Raw genomic sequence first — 27,407 nt, forward strand, 5'->3', positions numbered from 1 at the left:
TTTCCTTTAATAACTTGATTTCTAACGTCACGATTTCGATGATTTTTGCAGAGAATGAATTATCTGCGAAAATCTTCTAATTTAGCCAATTTATTGGGTGTGAATTGATTCAGTAGATAATTAGTCATGTCGGGTCGAAAAAAAAACACCAAAATGTACACTGTTTAAATGGGCAACACCTGCTCGAGATAATATACACTTTCGTGCCGCCGCAATATTTTATTTACTCAGCTCTCACCACGACTGTGGCGCTGGATTGTTTACAATCTTACAAAGCAAATCAATTTCCGACGACGAGTGTGCCACATCTCTTGCGCCAGTGCAGTGTAACTACACCGCAGGTCATTGTTTCCCCGGACGGGTGAGCCACATTCACGCCATCTAGGTATGAATAAATAACCATAACAATATTCTATTCATTTCGATCAAGTAATTATTAATTTATTAAAACAATATTACGAAATGTAATATTGTTGATTAGCAAGTGTTCACTATTGGAATATGTAAGGTCTATAAACAAATTCGACACGATTTACTTTTTTATCGTATGTTGAATTATTGTTGGCGCTCGAGACCGAAATATTTTATACTGAAAGTGGGTGGAGTAGCATGGAACAAACATTTTGGTAACCATTTATTAGCCACCACCATCCCGCCGTCTATATCGTCCACTGACAATTCGCCATCTTTTTTAACTGAAAATAAGGAACATAGTACGCTGTATGGTTTTAGGTTAGGTTTGCTTAATACCTGCAACCACTTAACTACCACGATTGTACTACGTAGATTGCTTTGAAGTCGGTAGGACAGTTTAAGTTCTAAAGTAAACGGTGTTTAAACTCCATCTTGACATTGCGTCATTTGGGTATTTGACAGCAGTACAGCAACACTGAAGCAATGGGTCGTACTGGTCGAAGAAAAAATCTTCGTAATCGGAAAGAGGCAGCTGCACAACGTAACACGGATGAAAGAACTAGTAAAACGACAAATCGTGGTTTAGAAACTAGAACACAAAAAAATCAATCTGAAACAAGTGAAACGACAGATAGAAGTCTTCGAATGCAGAAACGGGCAACTACACAAAAAAACACGGATGATGGAACTAGTGAAACGACAAATCGTGGTTTAGAAACTAAACCACAAAAAAATCAATCCGAAACTAGTGAAACGGCAGATAAAAGTCTTCGAATGCAGAAACGGGCAACTACACAAAAAAACACGGATGATGGAACTAGTGAAACGACAAATCGTGGTTTTGAAACTGAATCTCGAAAAAATCAACCTGGAACTAGTGCAACGACAGATGATGGTTTGGAAACTCAAATACTGAACCAACCACCTGGTATTGGTACAATTATGAAATATGGTGCTGTAAGATGTGATCCAGTGAGCGGAAAAGATATAATACAGTTTCAATGGACCGCACAAGGTCAATTGGCAATATTAATGGCTATGGCTGGGATCAGCCCTTACGGTTAGTTTTACAAATTATCGTATCTATGGCATGTAATGACGTTAAGTAAATACCTAGACAGCAGAAATAAATTTAACAGCTATTATTTTCTTAATTAAATATATTGAGTAATATTAAGTTATGAAACCAAAAAAATAAAAATCTCGTTTTAATGTTTTATAAATAATTTTTAGTCATAATAATCAGAGTAATAATCTTAAAAGAGCTTATTAGACCTGTTGGAATAATACAATGTGTGACTAATTGTTTTGTTTTATATTTCAACCTTTTATGGGTAAGTTACAAACTGCTAACTATAGGTATTACTAATTTTGATTAGTATGTGTTAATACTTTCGATGAAATAATTAGAATGATATATTTGCATTTTAGGAGTGCATAAGCATATGGATGTGTATATTATTAAAACGCGCCTTAAAAAAGTCCTCAACCTTGATATACCTATTAACACAATTTGGACTTATCTTGAATATTTGTATGATTTGAAGCAAGCTGTAAGTGTGGTAAAGATAACAATTGTATATTTATTTATATTCACTACTTTTATTTTATCATAGGACGCAATAGAACCTGTGGATAAGGTTTTTTCTGAAGATAAGGACTTTGAATTACCTCAAACAGAGGAGTGGAGACAATTAATTGAGGAACAAAGAGCCTTAATACAAAAAGGGGATAATAAAAATACAGGTATGCCAAATTAACTTTGTCTTACTTTAGAAATATGTAAAAAATATATTTTCCACTTAACGGCTTAAACTATTTTAAATAACAACATATTGTTATTTAAAATGTTTTTAAAAAAATGTCATTTTTTTTTTGACAACCGTTGATACATTAATATTGCGTTGGTTAAACATGTTAGTCAATAATTGACTTAACATAATACCAAGTTATAAAATGCAGACATACCATTTAAATAGTTATAGTTAATCATGTTATATATTTCACATTAAATAATCTATTATTATTAATTGTGTTACATAATAGAACAAATGCAATATTGATTAATAATACCCAATCCATGTGCCCTGGGCCATTAAGTTGAGACAATTGTACTTTAAACTTATAAGTACCTATATAATTAAATTATAAAGTAATAGGTAAAATAGGTAATGGGTTTAAATATATTTACAGTTATAAAATTAAGTGTTACTTTATTAATACTTAATTTAGTTATTTTGTTATATATTTTAAATATTGCGTTTAAAACTAGTTTTGTTATGTAACCGAAGGCCTAAATTATTTTTATATATGCAAAAGTAGTGAGATATAAATCAATCATATACTCTGTTCAGCGAGAGAATAAAATATGCTTTTTTCTAACAAAAATCGGATCTTTTGCTCATCCTCATGCAACATCCAGGGTTAGATCAAGTCTTAGGGGCGTGCTCAGAATCGACACGTTTTCTTGCTGGACAGGGCATATAGACTATTTGAAATAAATCTATGTTAAATTAGTGATCTACTTCAGCCAAATATAGAACAGTTAAAATTAAATAAAAGTACAGCATTTAAAATGTATAATACTGTTATTATTTATTTATATAACATTAAATAATTAAGTTATTTATAAAAGCGGTTTTTTTTCACATTACTATATTGTACAATAAATAAAAAAAGTATGCAATTGCTATACGATCCGAATCTTGCTTGTTATGCTAACTTATGTACTCAAGTATGAACAATAAGAGTATTCATATATATTTTAATTATTAACCATTTGTTTTTGTATTATCTGACCTTTGTTAGGAAGGTAATTAAATCACACTTTTTATTTGTATAATTATATTTTTTATGAATCATGTATTATCTGATTTACTGCTCAGAGCATTACAATTATCTACACTGTTTATATATTATCTTGATTCAATTTAGATGGAACTTTGATGGATCCTGGAACATCTGGGTTGTGAAGTTTTTACTGGAAGTTACAGTTGCAACATAAACAATTAAGAAAATAATTTTAAACCCTAAATTAAATCAGATGTAAACTACAATATTACTTAGAATTATTTATTTCAGATAAATCCATTGCAAGTGCCAAAATATATTAGTTTCTGTTAGATTTAAGATAATTTTAGTGCACCATTTGTCTCCTCTCTCTAACCCACGTGCATCATTGTAAATTAATGTTTAGTGGAACCAACCATGTGTTATATATTAAGAGGACTGCAAACGGACAATTATTTCAACTAAAATGTACTAATCTTTTGTCAATCTTATGGGCTTGTTCACGCGATGAGACTTCTGAAAACTGATTTAAATTCTTTAATATGTATACTTGAGATTGATCAGACCACTTTTTTTTTTAAATTTTGTTCTTTAATTATTATACATTTTGTTTGAATATTTAAAATGTATGAAATTTTTGATGTTGACTATTTAAAAATTAAATTAAATATCATACTATGTGGCCTGATTTTTCTCAAGTATACATATTTACAAATTTAAATCAGTTTTCAGAATTTACATCTCGCTATCAGGTTCATTGGTAGGATTGACAAAAGTACATGCAAATGGGCACACATTGTTTATAGTGCATGTGCACGGCACTGAGGCGGTGACTTGTACATGATAGAGCTCCTATTTTTTATTTAAATATTGTCACTCACTAATGACCACTTACTACTCACACATTTACACGACCCGCATCCATACAATTTAAAAATTGCTTGTTTTGAAAACTAAAAATCTAGCCTTAAAAACTGTCCATTTGCAATATCCTCAGCCTTGTACTTTTAATATCAGAATGAATTTGCCTATTATCAAATTTTAAGAAAAAAAATATTATCGGTACTGCTACATTGGATTTTTATGATAATGTAATTTTATTATTATGCAATTTCAAAATTAAAATATCATAAAATAACCAACGTAGCAACACTAGCAACGCAGGTAATGTCAATGATGTAAGGTTTTTAACTTAGTTTGATAATAGGTGATATTATAATGATAAATATTATAAAGTATTGTCATTTATTTTTTAATAATATAATCAACAAAAACTATATGATGAAACATTGAAAATTATTATAAATATAATCATAATGCTTAGGTGATTTATAATTTATGTATTCAAATGTAGGTAATATTTAATTTAAGTATAATATTGTAGAAGTTTTTTTTATAATTTTTTATTTGGTACTTTATTAATTGTAGATATAAGCTTAATTTTAGAATTTTACTTAGTTCAAATAGCATTTTACAAGAACAAAAAAAGAAGTTGTTGGAGATTCTTAAAATATGATTTATGGTTATTAAATTGTATTGAAAGTATGGGGGGGGGGGGCAGATGATAACTTACCCGAAAATGAACTCCCCTGATTTTAATGTAATACATTTTGGTTTAAAAATATTTTCATTCTTTCCCAAATTTTTAATTTTATTATAAGTTCTCAGAAAATTATTTTTTAGAGAAATTAAAATTTGAAAGAATTGATCTCTAGAAGACTGTTAAAGTGACAAATTCTATTCTGTTTTAAAAAAAAAATTATTATCACCTTACCAAGTTAGAAATATATTATGCTGTGTCCAGTAGTGTACAACTACAGGTTCTGAATGCATCTACATATACTTATAATGTAATATTTTCAGAGATATATAGTTGATACATATAATGTAGCACATAATATGTTTGAACTATGTCACTCAATGTCCTATTGTCCACTGAACCCTACACTCATTTTTTAAAGGTTTTCCTTACATTTCTTAATATATTTTAATTGTAAAAATGTCTGATAATTTTATGTATTTTGTTCAATTATATGTTTTCCGAGCAATATATTTTTTAACAGTACCTATTGTTAAGTCTTCAGTACCTAATTTCTATACAAAAAAATGTTCATAGAATAATTTTTTTGTATTAAGTACTTAAATTTAAATTTTGTTAGCATATTTAAATGGTATGTCTGTAACCAAGTAAGTGAAATAAACTTGTAAAGTTATGAATTCAGTGGAATCTCGATAGTTAGAAATAATTTCTCTTAAATTTTGAATTATTCATGTTCAGCTGTATCTCAATTCCTCAGATATACATATCGTGTATTATTATGTTACATTACTTAATTTATTTAGGAAGCGACTGGATTATTTTTATATTCATATTTATGTTTTTTCGTACAATAAATATAAAATAAGTACTAATCCTCTATTGATGTAAAAGATTTTAGAATTGTTTATTAATTTGGTTTAATAATGTATATTATTAAGATGCTATAAAGCAAGCAAGTCAAGCTGCAATCAGTAAGCTGGATTTAAAAACATTAAAATCTGTTAAGATAATGGTTGAAAAATTAGACAGTTATCATAGTATTCTAATGAATTACTCAAAATCAAATAAATAAATTCAACTGAGAGAAAAATTTGGAAAATTCTTATTGGTTTTCATAGAAAGTTCTTCTTCAAATGTTAGTACCTATTTGTATTAAGAGAAAATATTCTAAAACAATTGATCAAGTAGCAAACAATATTTTATATGAATACAATATTAAAGGTAATTTTTCTGACCTCTACTGATTCAATGAAAAAATAAAAATTAAAAAAATTTTTAAGAAGTAAAAACTGAGAACTGGTATACCAAATGTAGATTTAAAATAATCCATAGCAAGCTATTCACACCACTTTTACACTGAAGCTGGCTCCTTCTCCTGAGGTAACTATATGGTACTTCAATTCTATTCTTTCTTACATTAAAATACCTTGGATCTAGATAAAAGGTTAACACGGGTCCACAGTATTGGAGAAAAATACCATCACCAAACAATCGTTTTCATATCCTCAAACCTCTTATCTCTAATAAACACACCTCTCCTAATTCCAAATTTCTCGTCTACAAAACATAACTGAAACCAATCTGGTCATACGGTATCCAACTATGCTGAAATGCAAAAAAAAAACAAACTTCAATAAAATTTAATCTTTTCAAAACAATGCGCTATTCATAACATGAATGAAAACCAAAAGGCTATTGGAATTTTTCCTACATAAAGTACATCAAACTTAGAGCAATGAAGTGTTTTTTATTTACCGTGTTATATGAAATAAAAGAAAACCATTAATTAATCCTGGAAAAAATTTGTAGAATGCCCATAAGCTATATTTTACTAAAAGTAGATTGCATGGTATTTAATAATCAAATAAGTAATACATTTTTTTAAATGGAATATTAATTTGGTGAAGTAACAATTTTCTATCAATATATGTTACTTCAGATTAAAATCAAAAGCAATGGGGTGCTAGGGGGGCTTAAGCACCCCCATGTTCCATGTTGTAATATAAAATACCTATGTATAGTTTTAATAATGTAATTTTATTTTTAAGAATTCATTATTATTATTTTTATTTATCTTGCATTCTGACTTTATTATATTATTATTGTATTATAACCTTAAATTACAAAATATCAATTTGTAATTTTTGTAATTGTTTTAAAAGATTTGTCATGATTATAGACATACTCAGTACAATACACGGATTAATCCGTGGTACAATACTATAGTCCAAATTGGCTACATTAGGCAAGACCGAAATTATTATTAATAGTGTCAGTGTCACTAAGTACCTAATTTCAAAATATGAAAATAGAAAAGTCTGAACTATGGTTAAAAATTGTACAGTTTTATGACAAATTATATATTATTAGACTTTTCGCATTTAGGTTACTGATACTACAAAACAAAATATTTAAAAATACAATGTTTTAAAGTGTCAAAACAAAAAAGAGCTCAATAAATAAATTAACTTCCTTTGGGAGACTACTACTAGGCCTATCTAAAGAGTAATGACTTCTTCTAGATGAAATATTGTACAAATTTGCTACAATCTGTAGGAAAATTAAGTTTTTACAATTTTAATTTTAATACGATAAACAAATTAAAACTGCTTAATTTGGGTCCTTAATTTGTTTTTTAATAATGGTATTGTGAATAATAGTATAATCTGAATGTTTGATCGTATTAAACTGTAGGTAATATAAAATATAATATTGATTGCATACTCCTATTGACTATTGCAGTTTGCTTACTTATTTTTATTTGTTATTCCTTTCCAATTTCTATTTTGAACAATAATTTTTTGTTTTTTGATATATTTATTGTTTTGCTACAAATTAAGTGTAAGGTGCAGATCGAAAAATCCTAATATAGAATATAGGTTTGCTTTGAAATAATGACAAATAGGTTATGCTATGTTTAGCTATAAAAATGATTTAATCATTTATAAAAATAAATATTTTATTTATGTAAATTATCTATTAACCTTAAAATCTTTTAAAAAAAATTATCAATATATATTTAAAATTACATTTATGTACCCAAGTAAATAATAATTAATATACTACATGTACTATTAAGTTAATAGTATTAACCAGTCAATGTTAATTTGATATATCTGATCAAATCAATTATTGTTATTGTTTTAAATACTAGCCAAGACTTATTAATTGCATATAGCATTGAATGAAAAGTAAAGCACTTTTAGTTTCAAAAATATTATAACTCAAATAGTCAATAGGTACCTATTGCATTTTTATTAAACCATAAAATAATACGATATTAGTTAAATTAATTGCTGGTTAGTAAATAATGAAGAACAACGGAAAGATATAATAAAATAAAATATGTTATAATGGAAAATTAACTGAATATCATCAATCAAGATAAGTACTTAATTTATGATTTTATTTTAATCTAATCAACTTACCTATTAGTAGTTATTATGAACCTACTTATTCACATCATTTTATAATAGATTCAATGGTGGCCGTCGGTAGGTATATCAATATTGACATACCTAATATAATTATTTTATAAATAATACCTAAGTAATAACAATAATTTGAATAATATATATGAAATGAATATATTGTATTATTGTGACATTAAATAATATACTTATACCACAGAATAAATGAAATTTCATTTATTCTGTGCTAATAAAGTACAGTACGTGTTTTTAATAAAAATTAGTTGCTACTATACAGGGGAGAATCATGTATGTACAATGACTTGGTTTTATTTATTATTTAACTTTCCTTTTACAAGTTCAAGTGTTGAAGTGTGTTTGTTTCTAGTGAATAGTAGTGTTGATCAGTGAACAATTTGAATTGTTATCACCAGTTAAATACAACCAATCAGAGCTCTCGATTTGGCTATGAGTCTGTAGCCATAGATAATAAAGAGATCTATTATCTACGTCTGTAGCACGAATTAAAATATACTGGATACCCAACGATACAACGCTGACTTTTCAAAAGTGTAAAGGTATACTAGCGCTGCAAGGGAATTAAATGTATACTACTAGATTGACTATTTAAAAATATTATATATAATAGAAAGATATAATGTTTTGATTTTTTTAAATTCATAATTTATTAAATTTGTGTTATTAACAGATTTTAAGTTAAATTATTTTGATAAAATTTACCACTAATATGATAACAAGCGCTAGGTGTAGTTTGCTACAGCTGTTCTGGCAAGTCAGTTTGGGTCCAAGAAAAATAGGTGTTCATATAGGTCGTTGGGTATCCAGTATATTTTAATTCGTGGTCTGTAGCAATGTATGGTTCTTATGCTTATATGCAGCCAGGTTTTGAACCTTTTTTTTTTGAGGGGGGGGGGTCCTATAATAAAATACATATTAGAATTTACGGTACCTACCTAAGTGAAAAAAAATTTAAGTGCATATTTTTGAAGCATATTTGTACTATTTTAAGCGCATAAGTGGCTGTCTAAGGCCTATGCTTATAAATAATTATGTTACAAAATATCAGTGTATGTAGATATGTAACATGACTATGATGTCCACTAGCCCGCAAATAGTGTATAACCAATGTTAGAATATTAGGAATTCGGGACATATAGTTTATTCTATAACAATACCTACATTTTTCATAAAAAAATACAATATTATGTACTTTCAATACTTTCATTAATCTTATAAATAGACCAGTTGAATAATGAATGGGCAAAAACCTGATAACAAAATAAACGAGAATAATAATAACCATAGTAATACCTAATTAATATATAAATATAACAAAAAAGGAAATAATGAGTAAATGAGAGGTAATGTACTTCAATATAATGTAATTGATTTTCAAAATATTCAATACTTTTATTATTTAATTAAATTCAACGAAAAAAAAATAAGAATTTATTTGATAAATAAATAAAGTCCCAATTAAGATTTTCGAGACACCGGGACAATGCAGGCACACCGGAACGTCTGAACACCTTATTAATACCCTATGTTAAAAAGATGTACAATTCGGCGCATCTGAGTTGGGTCCCGAATACTAGGGGCTAATCCACTAATCGCAGGTAGTGTACCTACTAGTTGGGTCCCGGATTTTAAAAGGTGCTATACTAGTTGGGTCCCGGATTTTAATAGGTGCTATACTAGTTAGGTCCCGAATTTTTAAAGGTACTATACTAGTTGGGTCCCGAATTATTATAGGTATTCCACTAGTTCCTGAATATTTTTTGGTAATTACTACACTATACTAACATTTTCATTCTAATTTTAACAGACTATCTATGATCTACTTAGACCATAGGTATGGTTAAAAATATTTTTTACAGTTTTTTTTAAATATTAAAGTATAAGTAATTGATAGTTAGTAACAATATTATAATAATTGAAATTATTATACAATTATATTAAAACAATTTAATTAAATTGAAAAGTAAATGAAAAGTATTTATACGTATATAATATGACTATTGTCTATTGGGATATTCGTAATAAAAAAAGACGTAAGTGGTTTTCGAGCATTCGTGTAAAAATTTCAGTGTTATCGGTAATATCTGATAATTTTTGACATATCTTATAATAATCTATCTATAACAGCGATAAATGCCGGTTAAACCTCGACGAGTTGGTTAAAAAAAAAAACTGTAAAAAGCATTTTTAACCATATCTGTGGCCTAAATAGATCATAGACAGTCTGTTAAAATGGGAAGGAAAATGTTAGTATAGTGTAGTATTTACCATCAAATATTCAAGAACTAGTGTTGTAGCTAAAATAATTCAGGACCGAACTAGTGTAGTACCTAAAATAATTCGGGACCCAACTAGTGTAGCAATTATAAATTTGGGACCCAACTCGGATGCAGCCGTACAATTGTCTACTTTAAGGATGATTGATACTATTGTTAAATACGAAGAAAACTATTTTGGAATTGCAATACAGTTGGGTTTGAACAAACAGGGATCTGTTTCATATAAATTGTTATGCAACAGAAACCATCATAATCTTGAAAAATATGTGGAATGACAATACATGAATTGAGCATGTAGGAATGTATTTTTATTAAAAATCTATCATACAATGTGTTTATTATATTTTATTGTTTTTAATTGTAAATGTTTTTATTTTAAGACAACAATTATTTTAATTCATTTAATTTGAGAGTTATACATTTGATGTGTATCGTTTTATTGTTTCCAGACTTTAATAAGATTAAAAATGTATGAAATATAATAAACAATCTATTAATTACAAAAGTAGTCGAATGTATTTACTTATCATGTTGCTTCATATATTACCTTTTTTCTTATTATATATTATTATCCTACTTATTGCAAAGTAGTACTCATGAATTCATAATGATTTTTTACTTGTATTTTTGTTTTTTTATTTTAGTATTTTATTTGCATTTCTGAACACTCAACAGTGCTTCAGATTTGAACTCGGAGAATTAAACAACTAGTAAGAATAACAAGTAAAAATAATCAAACATATTAAAAGTTACTCGACCACACAAAACGTTTATTTCAAAATTCTCGATTTTAAATTCTAACCTTTTAAGCATTTATTAACGATGTATTTTAATAAGAATTAGCGGTGGTAGCCCATTCTGCTGCCGTTTTACAAAAAGGTAAATTTCCAAACGGGCGAATGTAAGTTCCTACACGAGAGTAGCAGGTACACAAAATATAGACGTTAGTTCCTATACGACGGGAAAAGGTACATATTATGTAAGTTCTTACACGGTAAAAATCAGATACGTATGTTAGTTACTGCGGAAAGGGTTAAATATGTTTAGGTTGATGTCGGAGTAGTTTTTCGAGCTGTGCAAATTTTCTTGAGCTTTACGCTCTAAACTCTTACTTATCTCTCTCGTCCTTATGACACTGTCATCTAAATGTTAGTGGTTGTGTTCCAGATGTTCACCGTATATTTCGCCAATACTGTTTCGTTTAAAATAAGACTTACAACCACGCGTTGTACATTTTCGGCGAGTTTTTTATGGAAAGAAATCGAAAAATGTTTTACCAATTTTTTCATGCATTTCACTAGACATGTTAGAAAAATAATAAAAACAAATGAACCCACCCAACAAAGGCGAATATCGTGAACAGGCTAAAATCTGAACAAACTGCACAAATTGATACGATTGTGTGCCATATACGCATATCCGATAATTGTAAATTAAGAAAAATTGTTGTCGACAAATTATCGACATTATATTGTCAATATTTCCAATAAGCTATAGTTGAATGTTTTGGTTTTTTTCGATATTATCAACATATCCTATATTTTTGGTATTCCGTCTTAAAAATTTAAAATTTAAAAATATGATTCACAGGAACTGTATATTATACTATACAGCATTACGAGGAGCGTAATAATATAACGCAGTTATTATGAAGGATGTTTTGGAAGACAGGCGTGCAAATGTTCAATAATTATTTTAGAGTTCACTATTATACAATTATAACGGTTTGTACATTTTTATTTGACGGGAGCCGTTCAGGAATTTAGCTGTTCGTAAAATCTTTTTTGACGTTAACCGTTTGGGATTCGATGGAATTAGCATAGCATAACTCAATAACTTAATAGATCAATGCGATAATTTTATTCAGCACGACCGTACCTATGTATCCTCATAGAAGAGTTTGCTGACATACCAGGGGGCATTTGTAATGAGGTGAAGTCAAATTGACTAGAATGATTGGATTATTTTAATGTTGAATGTTTTGGCCGTACCCCATAACTGAATTCCGTAGGTCGTCGATGTGCGGATAATTTGTTTGTAGATTAAGGGTTCGATATTGAGGGGGCGATTTGTTTTTAGGAGGTGTCTACTGTCTAAGTTTGTGGAGTTTAATGTTGAGGAATTTTCTCTTAGATTTTATATGAGAGGCCCACATGAATTTGTTGTCTAATTGGACTCCAAGATATCGGGTGACTTTTTTGAGGAAATCATGTCATTATTAAGAATCATGACTCATGAGGGATAATATATTTGACATTAGTTACATAAATTTATTAAAAATAGTATATGTATAACCATTGTTTGTAGGTACTTCGAGATAAATGGTTTATTGTTTGAATCAACTACATATTTTTTACGATAAATATTTAAAAAATAAGCCTTAGAAATTACAATTATTTCATATTTAAAATTAATTCTCGTCCGTATTGGATATATTATGTACCTACAATATTCAATACACTTATTCAACACCCTGTTATTAAGCCCATATCCGCTTCATTAGTTTTTGTTATGTTAATTTTATCTTCACTAATTTTACTTTACCAATTTGAAATTAATGTTATGTACCCAGTGGCGGCTTGAGTCTTCATAACTCAAGGAGCAAGCTTATAAACAACCCACCCACCCACCCACCAACTACATTTACTAGGACCTATGTAATATGTTTAGGTTCTTCTTTAGTTAAATTTTTCATTAACTTTTACAATTTATGATATAGATACACTTATTTTTTACTTGAATGATCTCCTGTTATGAATTATAAGTAAACCTGCATGTTAAACTTAAAACATTTTGTTTCCCGATTTTCGAGACAGGAGCAGTAGCTCCTAGTATTTTTATAACAAGCCGCCCCTGTATGTACCTATAGTTCATAAGTATGAGTTGTGTATTTAAATTACAGTATCACGCCATGATAAAAAACTAAGATATTTTACATTTAAAACTATGAACTCTATAGTCTTACACAAAGTGCAGTTACAAACAATTTCTCATAGGTATTTGTTAAATAAATAGTCTTTAAGACTAATTTAAATTTATTTTACCGATGTATTATTGACTTTTGTGATGATCAATCTGAAATTAATTTGTAATATCATGAAATTACAATAAATCTGAAATTTAAATCTAATCAAATCATTTAATATTTTACTTTTTTCTTATTTCTTTTATTTATATATCTCTCTATCGCCACTGCAGATTTCTGGATCTCCAACATTGAATTTGATTTTCCACAGGAAATAAAAATGCCATCGAATATACGTCTATCTCTACTAGATCGTTTCTAAATAATTTGGAAAATCTAATGAAAATGTTGTGAAAATCAAGAATATATTTCACTCAAAATATATAAACTTATACATTATTGACAAAAGCAACTTGTTGTTTTGTTGTAATTCAGAGAGGAATGACTGTAGAGACTTTAAAATTTCATCAAAATAGTTATATTAGTATTTTCTAGACATGACATATTTTTTAAAATATTTAAAATATAATTGTTATTGAGCTGTAATCATTTAGAACCATAGAATTTTTATTTCGATTTATATTCATTCAGTTTTTGTTTCTCGTTAGAAAACTTTGAAAACTTAATATTCAGTTACTTCATAACAGCAATTTAAAATGTTTAGTTGGAAGGGGCTAATACTCCCATTTAGTTTGTCTTATACAATAAAGAATGTTACTGTTTTTTTTATTCTTAACTTGACTATGGGAATCATCTTTACAAATTATTTTCATTTATATCATCTAAATAAATATATTTTTCAACGATCATTTAAGATATTCTAAAAGTGCAATTAAACTAGGTCAATTGCCACCTGTCGATTTTCAGCAGAATGCCACCTGTATTTGTATCTGCAATCCTGCAATAAACTTATAGTGGGTTGGTGAGGCACTGAGGCGCTGTAGCACAGAATAGATTAAATAGCAGCAGTACGTGTACCGGGGCCGTCGTTGCAAGCTCCTGGATGTGTGACCACTGACCACTCGGGTTTTAGCAACACATCCTTGCCACAAACCCGTGTTACAATCCTTTCAACATAAAAACCTGCTAAACCTATAGAATAACCACCCTACCGTACCTCTCCACACCCAATGGCCTATATTTTCGCGGATTCTCCTGAATAATAATAATAATAATAACAATAATAATACAAAAAAAATATAAATTTATTTTATTAGAAGCTTTTATATTTCATTCTTCAAGTGGCAATTCACTGACTACTATAATCAATACCTATAAATTATGATTACAATTTTTTTAAAGTAGCTAGTATCCTTTAGGATACAAACTCGCTTATCATTTTTGGGTTTTGGGTTAATATCCAAACAATTTAATTAAATTATACTCATATTAGGTAAATTTAATATGTTAAGGAGTGGTGGTATTTGATTAGGTAACATTATAACGCGGATAAAGTAAAAAAAAATAATATAATAATAATAATAATAAATTAAGAATATTAGTATAAGTATTATTTATATTATTTATATTAATATTATAATATACATAAATAAACATAGCGCTGTACAAATTGTACAATCTACATGTGATATCAGACGCGTTCAGTATAGATGTAACCATGACAACAAAATTCCCAGAAGTCCAGGGTCCTTTAAATGTATAAATAGGTACACGCCATTCTGTGTAAATAAACGAAAATCAATTGAGCTGAGATTTTGGGGACGCGCGCACGCGTGCGCCCAACTGTTACACCGTGGACAGAGCTTTCTCTTTCTTTGCTATTCCACGAAATCTGTAAAAATAATATGTAGGCTATAGTATTATTTTGAGGGGTTGGTTCAGTATTTTTCACTTCAAAGTGTGTTTGGAAAAATTAATTATAAAAACTTCAATAAGTGAATAGAAAATTGCTGTAACAAAAGGGAAATATACTACATTTACGATTTCATTGTCTAGATAAGACATATAAGCTCGGCAAGTTTAACTGTGCTTACTTGAATTGACGTGGTTTTTATATTTATTAAAGTTGCATTCAGTCAAATCATGTTTTAAATATTTCTACCAATATCTAATAACATTTATTTCGATATTGCAGTAGGGTCCTCGTATACTGTATTTATAGCTATTCATAAATTACTTATTATTTATTACTAATTTATATAATATAAAACAAGAAAAGAAAAAACAATTTTTTTTACTTAATAAAATCCACAATGTAGATTAGTGGTTCTTAACCTTCTGGCAAGTACTGATCCCCGATGGAAGACTTTTAGGTATTGTAGCCCTCTGACCCCTACCAATTTTCTTTTGAATACCTTTTTTTTACGACTTTTTTAAAACTTATTATAAGTTATTTTAAGTGGGTGCATAAAAACTTACACTTTTATAATTATTTTTGTTACACATAATTTTTCATAAAAATTGAAAATTTTTATTTTTAGATAGAACCCGTTGTGGTCCCCCAGGCTGCCGTTGACTACAGTTTAAGAGCCGCTGATTTAGATGATTGTTTGTTGTTATTTAAAAAAAGATGACTATAGAGATTTAACATTTTTAGATGATTATTTGTAAAAGTTATGCCAGGCATTTATTTACGCTAATATAGTTTATCGAAATATATAATAGAACATACCTACTTTGAATTTACAGAAGACCGAGTATTTGTTTCGCTTAACAATTTCATCCCATCAATTTCCTACTATAGGACCTATTCAGGTATATTATTGGTAACAATATAACATATAACCTAATAGTTATGGTTTAATATAGTCAATATTTTCAATGGTCATAAGTATGGCAGTATTGGGTTAGAAAAAAGCAAGTATAAGTCGTATTTTTATTCCAGGGATTTTTTTTACTGAGATTTTTGTAATTCCATATAATCTAATACAAATACACACGGGTATACAATATAATACTATAGTGGACGTCAGTCATGTTGGTACTCTTATTGTCAACGAGTAAAATATAATGATATAGGAATGGCCTTTTCGAATTCTTCAATGGTACACATTCAATCGCAATTACTATAATTTATTATGTTAATAAAAGGCAGCGATTCGAGTTCTTTACATCGGCTGTCAACGTTAGCGGTTTTAAGCCATCATCATACTTTGTATGCACATACGATGTAGTTAGTGGGTACTCAACCATTTAGACTGTAGCAGTGCAGTAGCCAAAACATTTTTTTTTCTTTTTTCTTTAATTTTTTTTTCTCTAGTTTTGCACTGCTGAATACCTATATATCACTTATTACTGTATGAGTTATGACCCACCCACAATCACCGGTAATTTATTATGTATATTAATATTAACTTCCGTGAAATAATTATTATTATCACTTATCATGTAGTATACAGTATGGACCCTTAGTCTGGGTTTAACTATTCCCGTGGTTAAGTGTCGGTTAACGCTAACCGACAGACAACAGATTTTATTACTCACAGAACTCCACCAGCCAAGTGCCGTTAACTTTAACCGGATATTGTAAGAACAGCCCTTAGAGTATTATAGTATAGTGTGGACCACGAACCACGGCACATCTATAGTATAGAGCTGGCTTGAGGCTAATATTATTAATTAATGTTCTATGATTTGATAATCTTATTTCACAAAATAATTAAATATATACCTATATAGTCAAACTTTAATCGTGTTCCTATTGAAAATGGAGCCCATTCGAATTTCTTATCTAAAGTCCGTGCTTATAATTACTATTTAACATATTTTAATAATACAAATTATTACAAATAATTTATCCATGATTTAAATTAAATTTAACTTTTACATGCTGCATGGTGTACGTATATGTGGTCAATTTACAGAAAGCATTGGACACAAAAGAAAGTCACACAAACACTATGACTAAAATTCATGAAATTGTATTATAGGTTATAAAAATGAGCCAATAACCTGATGAAAAGTGCAGTGTGCCCTCAATGATCCCTGAGATTCTTTAACTCGAGAAAAAATTTGTTCAATTGGTTGTTTCGGTGAAACCCCTGTGGTTTGATCTCGGTACTAATATTTAAGGACTATGCGTGGACTACACAGGTAGTCTAGTAAATTCGAATCGGCAAGGAAACATCTGCCTACATAGAACACGTTTTTATTTATTTTTCAAATAAAGTGGCTAATTGTTTTTTTAGGTTCGCCATTGCAGCCAAAGGTCCACGAGGGCCACGGTGGCTGGTTCTGGAAGTGTTGAGATGGCGGGGGTTGGAACACGGGCCAGCGCAACCCACCCGCTTCCAGCATCAGATTGAAATCGATTTTTGAATCCCCGAAAAACAGCCATCCCTATCGCTTACGTCACCATCACCACCACCACTAAAAACATCAACTCCAACACTACCGTCACTACCACCGGCAACACTGCCGCCACAGCGGCGGAAGTCTAATCCGTCATCTCGTACAGCGACCCCCATCGATCGCTTAGACAAATCAGCGCTGCTGTCGGTCAACTTTAACCTGGTATATCAACACCGATGAAAAACCCCCAACGGTGAACACCGACATAACATCTCGGTTGATGTAAGCTCGTGCACGTACTGTCGACGAGTTCCGCCATACTTACATTTCATTCACGAACCATATAATACATAGTTTAATACATCTGTCGGCTGTATTTGCAAGGTTTTAACTATATATTATATACAAACTTCGCCGCCATGCCGAATGAACATTTTGACATTAGTTTTTTAAGGACCTACAGACTTATGAAAGAACATTTGGTCAAGTGAGTACACAATTGTCATTGTTTTATACAGCGCACTATCAAATTATATTTTTTATTGTTATACATGGTGTTTTCTTCTTTTTAGAAACCTTATCAATGAACGAACGTTGTTTATCCAGAAATCTGTTACCAGAGAAATTACCAAAGGCGAGTGTCTGAAACTTATAAAACTGGAACTGAACGTTATGAACATTTGCGATTTAGCAATCCACGTAGGTTCTATTCAGTAATAAATAATCAAATGGGAGTCGTAACATACTAATGTTGGTTGTTGTCATTTTCTTATTAGCATGAAAATTATAATCTCTCACCAGAGTACATTCGCGACGGCACCAAAATGATGACTCTGATGTCCAATCGAATTGATCACTTGTACTTCAGTATGTTTCAAATGTTTTCTATCGAATGTGTGTTATTGATAGAGTACATGGAATTTCAATGGAAAAACGTAAGTAAATCATGATGCTTGACGATTGTACTTATTTAAATAATACCTAAAATTACTGAAGTTGGCAAATTTACCATTTTGCGAGTTGTCCTTATGACGGTTACAGTCAATCTAACCTATCGCATACAAGAAATCCCATACATATTTAATAAAAAGTCACATTGGTAAAAAATTCAATGTTTTATTTGTAATCATTGTAGTGTTAAGAACTGGTACATTTTATTAGTAATTCCGTTTTAACACATATTAATGTTCAACTAAAAAGCTATCTTTAAAGTCTTTTCACCACTCTCAAAAAACAAAAAATAATATATATTAGTATATTACTAGTATTTTAGCATTACATTGGGCGTAAAATATTATCTATATATTTTATTATGAATGTAAGTTTTGACGTTCTTGATTAAATTGATTGGTAAGTCTTCATGAGCAGAGAAAATGAAAGTTTAGGATTCAGCGAAAGTTAAAACTATAAACAAAGAAAATGAAAGTAACGGGAGTGACCAAAAACAGTGTTACCACGACTAAAACATGAAATTTCTACTAAAAAACACACTTTAAAAACTTAACCGCCCCTAGAGATCGTCTACTCAGGGCTACCAACCTTTTACGTCAGGCGTACAAAATCTATAAGATTAGGTTCTAAATTATTGATTAATTTAATTAGTAAGTCTTTATGCGCAGGGAGAATGAAAGTAGATTGCTTTACGAGTGTATGAAAAAAAAAAATGATTGTCACGGTTGTGCCAAAAAACAGTGTTACCATCACTAAACATCTGAATGTTCTACTAAAAATCACACCTTTAACTTTTTCACTCTCAAATCTTTGCTGCCTGGAGCTACCCATTTCTTTACACGGCATTGGGAGTACAAAATTATCTATGAGCAATATATTATTATACTTAAGTTTTTAAATGTTATTGATCAATTTGATTGGTAAGTCTTTATGCTCAGTGAGAATGAAAGTAGATTGCTCTGCGACGGTTTAAACCACAGATATATAAACATACATGTTTATATATCTGTATTTTAAACAAAGAAAATGAAAGCCATAATGGGTGTTCTTGAAACAGTGTTACCAATTTAGCAGCACTAAAAACTTTTTGTTCCTAATTAAAAATTTACGATCGAAAGGAATGGGCGTATTTTGAAGGAGTTGGGCGTGTACCGTGGCTTTATTCAAAAAATATAGTTCTCGAATGGCATGGCAGAATTATTACTTGTGGGCTGAATAATGTGCTACTTCTTTTTTTTTTTTATACTCAATTTTCATCAAAATATTTATTATTTTAGAGCATGCTCCAAATAATATTATCATTACTGACTTATGATATTATTATTATTATTGTTATCTTTTTTCCAAATGTAAAAAAAAAATAAGTACATAGGTAAGTACATTAGGTGAGTAGAAGGTAGCTGTAATGAATAGTATTAAAATATTTGAATTCAATGATATAATATCATTGTATATGAAAAACGATTCTGAGCGGAGACGGTATGCCAGTCAAGGATATTTTATATTGTTATTACTTATTATTAAAACTGTAGCCGGTAAGTTAAATTAATATTATTCATTAAAGTATTCTTAAATTATCAGTGATGCTGGAAAAATATTTTATTTACTTATGAAAAATTGGGCTGTTTTGAAACCGAATTACAAATGACTAAAATTGTTATTTTTTTCATAACATGTAATTTTGTCTAAATTTGAACTTAAAATAACTCTAAAAGAGCTGTGTTCATTTTTAGATATTTTGGTTACAGAATCAACTTCTTACATTGAACCTTGATTTAAGCGTTCAATTCTTAGCTATAAGAATTATACATTATATACAATTATTATACAATAATAATTAATACGTTTTCAACTACATCATCTTCAATTTCAGACATTTTGTCAATATTTGAACCTTAATGATTATAAAAGAAAAACATTTCAATGTATTTTTAATATTTTTCAACTGATAATGTAACAATATATCAGAAACCTTTTATGATATTTTTACATTTTTTAACGAACAAATAAAATTTTATTCACACTTATAGAAAAAAAATTGAAAAAGTCCATAAACAGTTCAAAACTCTTTTATTTGTGTTTTCATCGAACCTGGCACATACGACGTGGATGAATTATTATATGTTTAGGAACCTTATGACTTATGTAATTTGTAACGACCAAGTTACTGAAACCTGTACTTAAAATTTTTAGTTAGCTTAGTCTCCTCAGGCTTCCCTCGATTTCCGCGTATGGTCTTACACTCCTACTGGCATCTCGTTGGATTGTCCCTCGGAGTGAAAAGTCTACCCATTATAAAATATACATAAATTATTTTATACTTTTTTTATGACTGTCACAAAAAATAAAAAACATACATCATTGTAAAATCAATAGATTCATTGCTTTGCTCAGAATCTAAAAGAGATATTTTGCACAAGAATGTATTATAATATTTTGAAAAAATATAAGTGGTCATTGTTTTAAAAATAACAATATTAGATAAAAACTTTTTCTTTCATCAATCAACAGTGGAAATAAACAAATTTTGTAATATTTATCAACATAATATTACGAAAAATCTTTAAACCTTTTTAACATCAACCATTTATTGATTTCAGAAAAAGTTGATCACCAATGAAATGCATCCGCTAATCGTACTAATGACGAAAAAAAAATGTGATCCCCAAATGTTTATAGCTGCAGGGACGTTCGAATATGAAAAACATAATATCGAGAAAGCTAGGCAATACTTCGTAGAAGGAATTAAAATACACCCAAATAAAAAAGCTCTTTATTTAGAACAATTGTGGATTGAAGTGATGCACTTGGGTGATGTAGGAGGCGGTGAATCGAATGAAGTTATAGCAATTCAAGTATATAGAAATATTATAAAAAAGTTTGAACGGGACATCGATTTTCATATCCTTTTATTGGACAGATCTATAGAAGTAAAACCCATATGGAGACTACAATACGAAATTATTTGGTACCCATACATAATATAATATTAGTTAGTAGATTATTTTTCAAAACATACTAAAATTGTTTTATTATTACATCATTTAGTGATTTAATAGAAACGTACAAACGAAGTGATCTCATGTGGCATAAAGTTGCTACATTGTGCTCAGAAGGGTTCATTTTCGACCACGATATTAGCTTCTTTGGATACAGCACAGACTTCAAAGATAGAGCGAGGTTGTTTCACATAATTGTATTAATTGTATTAAAATTATTAAATACAATTTGTCTCGAGTCTATAACTGCAGGGTGATTATTTTAGGAGTAAACACTTAAACCTGCCTGCTTATCTAAAAAAAAAACTATTAATATTTTTGAAAATATATCTTATGCATTATTTAGATATTATGTAACCGTCTTACAAATTCTTAACTTACCAAATTTTACACTCAAAAGATCAAGTTTAGCTCTGTCGGTTTAAAAATTAGAGTAAATTGACTTTTTATTAATAATTAAAGATAAAATTATTATGAGGGGATTCTCATGAGCTTTTAATTATATTTTAATTTAAAAGAGAGTTATATTTTAATATTGTAAATTGTTTGAACAACTTAAAATACTCATAACTCCCTTTAAAATTTAAATATAATTAAAAGCCCTTAAGAAGCCTTCCATAATAATCTTACCTTAAATTTTAATAAGAGGTCAATTCACTCTAATTTTTAAGCCAACAGAGCTAAATGTGATCTGCCATATGTTATGCACTCGTAAGAAGGAGACAACATATGTAAAACGTCCTCTTAAAGTACATTAAAAAAAAAAATATATATATTAAAAATGTAGTTTTGTGATTTGAATTGCCTATGTAATAACATAATATTAAAAATAAAAAACATTTGTACTTCAACATTTCTATAGATTATGATTAGTGATCTACTGTTAAAAGAATCACCCTGCATAAATGTATTTTGATTTTATTTCATAGGTAGGTACCTTCACATTAATGATATATATTGATAAGATTTTATTTTATAGGTGTTGTATTGAAACATACGAAAAAGGAGTGCAAAATGTATCAAGTGACATGAAAAAACGAAATTTGATGATATTACTTACCGAACATATAGTAAAAATTTGGCAAATTAATAAAAGTATAAACAATTGGGATGTTAATGTTCTCGTGAAAAGGAAAATGAAAAACGTATTCCAGATGGCCCACTTTGACTTTGGAGGTGTACTCGAACCAGAGTTTTATGTTTATTGGGTAGGTTTTGTCAGTATAATAATATATTGTAAATTGTAAATAAATAACGTTTTGTTCGTGACGAAGGCCACTATTTCCTATGATGATCGTCCTGAAATTTTAAAATTGGCTGTCGATCACAACAAAGATGACGTTCTCGTGTGGGCCGAAGTTTTGGATTATCATATTGTTCACAATAGTAGTTGTACAACAATAAAAAGGATTTTTGATGCCGGCAATCTTGCACTGGAAAACAAGGCATTACTGTTGTGGGAAATTATGGATTCATTTTTGCAACAGTACTGCGACATCACAATGGTATGATACTATTTATTATTATTTCGGTATATTAGGTATATGGAGTATGGAAAAAATATATGCACGCATATCAAAGTTATATCGATACTTTAAAGATCTAATCGATTTTAAAAAATCATATCATTTTTCCGGCATTTTTGGTCGTCGATAAACAAAAAAATTATTTGTACATAAATTTAAACAATAAGTCATTGAGATAGCATACGATTTACAAACATAACATGAATCTCGTAATAGAGTAAATAACCCATTCATTGTACTCCCAATTTAGCTACCTACTAACCAAAAGATTATAGCTCAGCAATTACGTAAGCATTAAAGCGGGAAGATTTAAATGAAATTTAGATTGCGAGTACTATAAGTCATTAGGTTATATGATATGTTTGTAGTCAGAAGCAACGGAGACACATAGTACCTATGGTTTGATCTAGACAGGAGGAGGGTTGAGTAGAGATGTGTGTTTTTTATTTGGAATGCGAAATGGTTTTTGGTGTTTTTTTATATTGATTGAGGGATTGATATTTTTGCTTATTTGGAATTCGGATTAGCTCGAGGAAGATCATTGGATAGGTACATTGCAAAATGTATTGAGTCCAATCACAATTTCCTCATCGGTCGCCAACGTGGAGAATCAATTGGTTGAGTAGTAAGATGTGGTTGTTCACTCTTTGTGAATTCAGAATTGGTGATTTGGTGATGAATGAAGATGGTAGAATACATTTTGAATTACGTAGATGACAAAAAGCGATCATGGAAAACAGACATAAAATAGTGGAGCATGTCAACACCGCACTTTTAAATGTTATTTTTTTTTGGAGTCTCTAGTCTCTTTATAATTTGCCACAAGTTTTAACGTTCGTTTTTTATAGCTTGGGGAGTTTTATGAAGAAGGTGCCTACAGTCCCTATGAAGAGATCAACACGGTGTACAAAGTCGACTATCTTGCATGGTGCCACATGTACGATGGCATATCCTCTTCTCGAGATCTTTTCAATAAATTGATAAACTTAGAACCGGAAACCAAAAATTTGTACATGGAAATGATTCAGTGCGAGAAACAGCAATCCCAGATGAACCTCAACATCATAAAAAAACTGTACAACCTCGCGTGCATGAAATTTAGCCACCAAGACAATGACACCAGTGAGTTAATTTTTAATATTTATAATATGTTGATATAATTTCTGAAGTGCAACAAAAATTATTATAATCTATATTAAAAAGATAATCGATTATTAATTTTTATTGGCTTAGTAGTCTCGGAATGATGTGACGTAATTTTATCGATATAGGTAAGTATATAGGCGCCAATAGAGTAAATCATTTCAGGTGTTTCGGTGTATCCTTCATGAGTATGCATACCTGAAATTTATCAAGGTTACATTTTGAACAGTCTGCAATTTTTCTGCACCAGGCAAATACATTTTTTTTTTTAAATTGGTCTTAAATATTGGAAAATATGGTCAAATGATATTATTATTAATGTATTATTTAAATGAAATGTATAAATGTTTGATTTGTGACTAGCCTTAAATATTTTATATGTAACCTTATATAAATATACAATGTTTTTTTAATAGTATCTATGAATAATTTAATTTTTTTTTCACTTTTAGTAAACTAAGTAATAATGGAATACTAATAAAATAAACATTGTGGATGTTTTATTTAAAATTATAATGCGGCGGCGATTGACTAAATTAAAGAATCGGTGAATAGGGCATTTATTGGCATATAATTAAATTGAAATCGAAATATTTTAAGGAATAATCTAGTATTCTTAGGTACACAATATTTCTAATATTCATATATTAGGTATCTGGAAAATATAAAGATTTTAATTATTGTAGGCCGGAGAGAACACATTTTTTTTTTGTAATTTTAAGACACAGTACTTATATTATATTGGTCTGCTGAAATTTTTTATGGCCTGCCTATTTGTATTAGAATAAATGTCATTAAGTTGAGATATCGACTCTGGGTTAGATGGATAATAAGTATGTGGATAGTAATTATCCCCCGTCATACCGAATGTTGTACATGTGCAATATTTGGGTAATTTTCCCATATGATAGAAGTAGGAACATTTTATTATACATTTTTTTTCGCATTAGGTATAATCCACTTCATAAAAATGCCCATTAAAACATCATCGAGTCTCATTAACAAAGTTTATCAGCAGTTCAGGTATATTTTTGAATAGGATAAGATAAAAATCTAACAATAATTGAGTTTTTTTTAATTGGGATACAAAAACTGGTAAAATTAGAATAATAAAAAACGATGAAGCCCGAAAGCGTAAATCGACCTTTTTTTTCGATAACTCAAAAGCGCAAAATGAATTTGTGCTTTTGTACCTTGGTAGTGGGATAAAAGCGCAAAAATCAATTGTATAACCTGATACAATATTTTACTGACCTAACGCTTGACGCTCTACGCTTTGCATGTATATGACCCGTTTCAAGACATATTGCAGCAACGCGTCGCGACGGTTGTTGCATTTGTCTGTGTCTTATCGTAACACATTGATAATGATGCATTTTATGAACTATTTTCTATTGCTCCCGACAATCAGAATATATCAGCATTTTCAGATTATATTTTAGCAAATTTTATTGTAAATGACAGCAGATACCCACCACACCTCTGGGCTGAGCCACCTTAGAATGACCCAAGGACAACCAATGGTCCAGAATTATATCACCGTCATTTGAAAGATCAATTTTATAACCCTCGCCCATCTATTTATAGTTTTATCGAAGTGATTAAAGAACACCAAGCAGAAGTTTATTTAAAAATACAGTCAAATGGTCGAAAAACTATACGAATCTCAAATCTAAAGGCATCTCCAATACAAAAACTTGGACCATGTATAATGAAAAAAAAAATTCCAGATTGGAATATTTGAAGTCAGTGGGCTTCAAATTTCAAATTTAATTTTAAAATAATATACTCAAAATAATACTCAACATTATATTTTTTATTTTTTTCTATTTTTACTTTATTTTTTATTACCATTTTTAATATCACCGTGACACTGTAAATACTTAATTCAATATTAATAATAACTACGATTTTAATTAAATACACTTTTTTATAAAATTGATTTGCGCTTATGGGTTGTTTATTTTTGCGCTTTTGGGTTGCGTTTGGGTCATATTTTGCGCTTATGAGCTACACCCAATAAAAAATGGTCATTATGTCACAGAAAAAAAATTTGACTTAGATAAATATTACTGTTCATAATATTATATGTACCTATCATGTAATTATCACAGTCTTCAATATTTTCGGCACTTATTGGCGTTTTGTCGTGTGGTCCGACTGTCCTAAATTGACCCATAGCGCCTAGTTGAGATAAAAACCGAAAAGTTCGAAAAGGCTAATATTTTATATTTATATCGCATCGAATCGATTGTATTAGATCGTCTCAATTGCAGGTTTGTGGGCCGAATGCATTGAGTTCGAGTTAAAATACTTTGGGAGTTCCAGCGCAGAAAATATCTTTAATGCGGCGTTCAACATTGTCAAGCCACAATTGAAGGGTGATTTGAGACGCAGATACCAGTTGATGACCGAGGCTCACAGGTTTGTACCTATTATTAATAAGAGTTAGGTATTGATACTTTGCATTGTTATAAATTGTGAATTAATATTATGTTTTCATTTGCAGCAGGCGCATATTTAATATACAACCGGATATTGTTGACCTCGCTGACGGATACTAGGTATACCAGAATCAAGGAAAATGACACTTTTGACAAAATTTACTTAAAAATCTAAAATATCAGTTTTCTTTTTCACAATAATAATAATCCTGACACATGCTGTTATTGGAAATAAAACCAATTTGAAAAAAGGTGGACAAGTGGGTACCGCACTGCTACGACAGTTTTCGAGTATGACGTTATTGTAATGGATATGTTAAAGTTAAATTTGAATTTTATGATAAATCATTGTATACAAAAAACGATTCTGAGCGGAGGTTCTCATAGTTGTATAAATAATCAGATTCGATAATATAAATTATAAATCTATATAAATATTGTTACTTTCCTCTAAACTTTTTTTTTTAAGGTAGACAAACTTATAAGGAATCTTCTATTAAAATTAAACTGGCAAATGTAAGAAAAGAAAAGCAAATTTTTTTATGAATTTCAATAACTGGAAAATACTCTTCGGGATTTGATGAATTTTGTCAAATTTTGAACTTATAACTCAAAAAAATAATCGAGCATAATGTGTATCTATAATATTTTTGAAC

General features: G+C 29.4%; 2 protein-coding genes across 3 annotated transcripts; both read left to right on the forward strand.

Moving 5' to 3' along the window:
• The first annotated feature begins 203 nt into the window (after window positions 1–203).
• Window positions 204–17,701, forward strand: LOC111041164. 2 transcript variants are annotated; one of them, XM_022325361.1, is made up of 4 exons: window positions 204–1,474; window positions 1,846–1,967; window positions 2,031–2,160; window positions 17,586–17,701. In XM_022325361.1, the coding sequence occupies exons 1-4, from the start codon at window positions 898–900 to the stop codon at window positions 17,642–17,644; spliced, it is 888 nt and encodes a 295-aa protein (XP_022181053.1). In that variant the 5' UTR covers window positions 204–897; the 3' UTR covers window positions 17,645–17,701. The 2 variants fall into 2 exon arrangements, with proteins under 2 accessions (XP_022181053.1, XP_022181054.1); XM_022325362.1 differs by lacking the exon at window positions 17,586–17,701 and adding an exon at window positions 3,349–3,643 and having other exon boundaries at window positions 227–1,474.
• Window positions 17,702–17,809: 108 nt separating this feature from the next.
• On the forward strand, window positions 17,810–27,137 carry LOC111041163. The gene is made up of 10 exons (XM_022325360.1): window positions 17,810–18,175; window positions 18,261–18,387; window positions 18,465–18,623; window positions 21,240–21,607; window positions 21,688–21,819; window positions 22,618–22,846; window positions 22,913–23,143; window positions 24,013–24,286; window positions 26,584–26,731; window positions 26,817–27,137. The coding sequence occupies exons 1-10, from the start codon at window positions 18,108–18,110 to the stop codon at window positions 26,869–26,871; spliced, it is 1,791 nt and encodes a 596-aa protein (XP_022181052.1). The 5' UTR covers window positions 17,810–18,107; the 3' UTR covers window positions 26,872–27,137.
• The last annotated feature ends 270 nt before the right edge of the window (window positions 27,138–27,407 follow it).

This window comes from Myzus persicae, unplaced genomic scaffold (assembly GCF_001856785.1).
Source record: "Myzus persicae strain clone G006 unplaced genomic scaffold, MPER_G0061.0, whole genome shotgun sequence".
Classification (NCBI taxonomy): Eukaryota; Metazoa; Arthropoda; class Insecta; order Hemiptera; family Aphididae; genus Myzus; species Myzus persicae.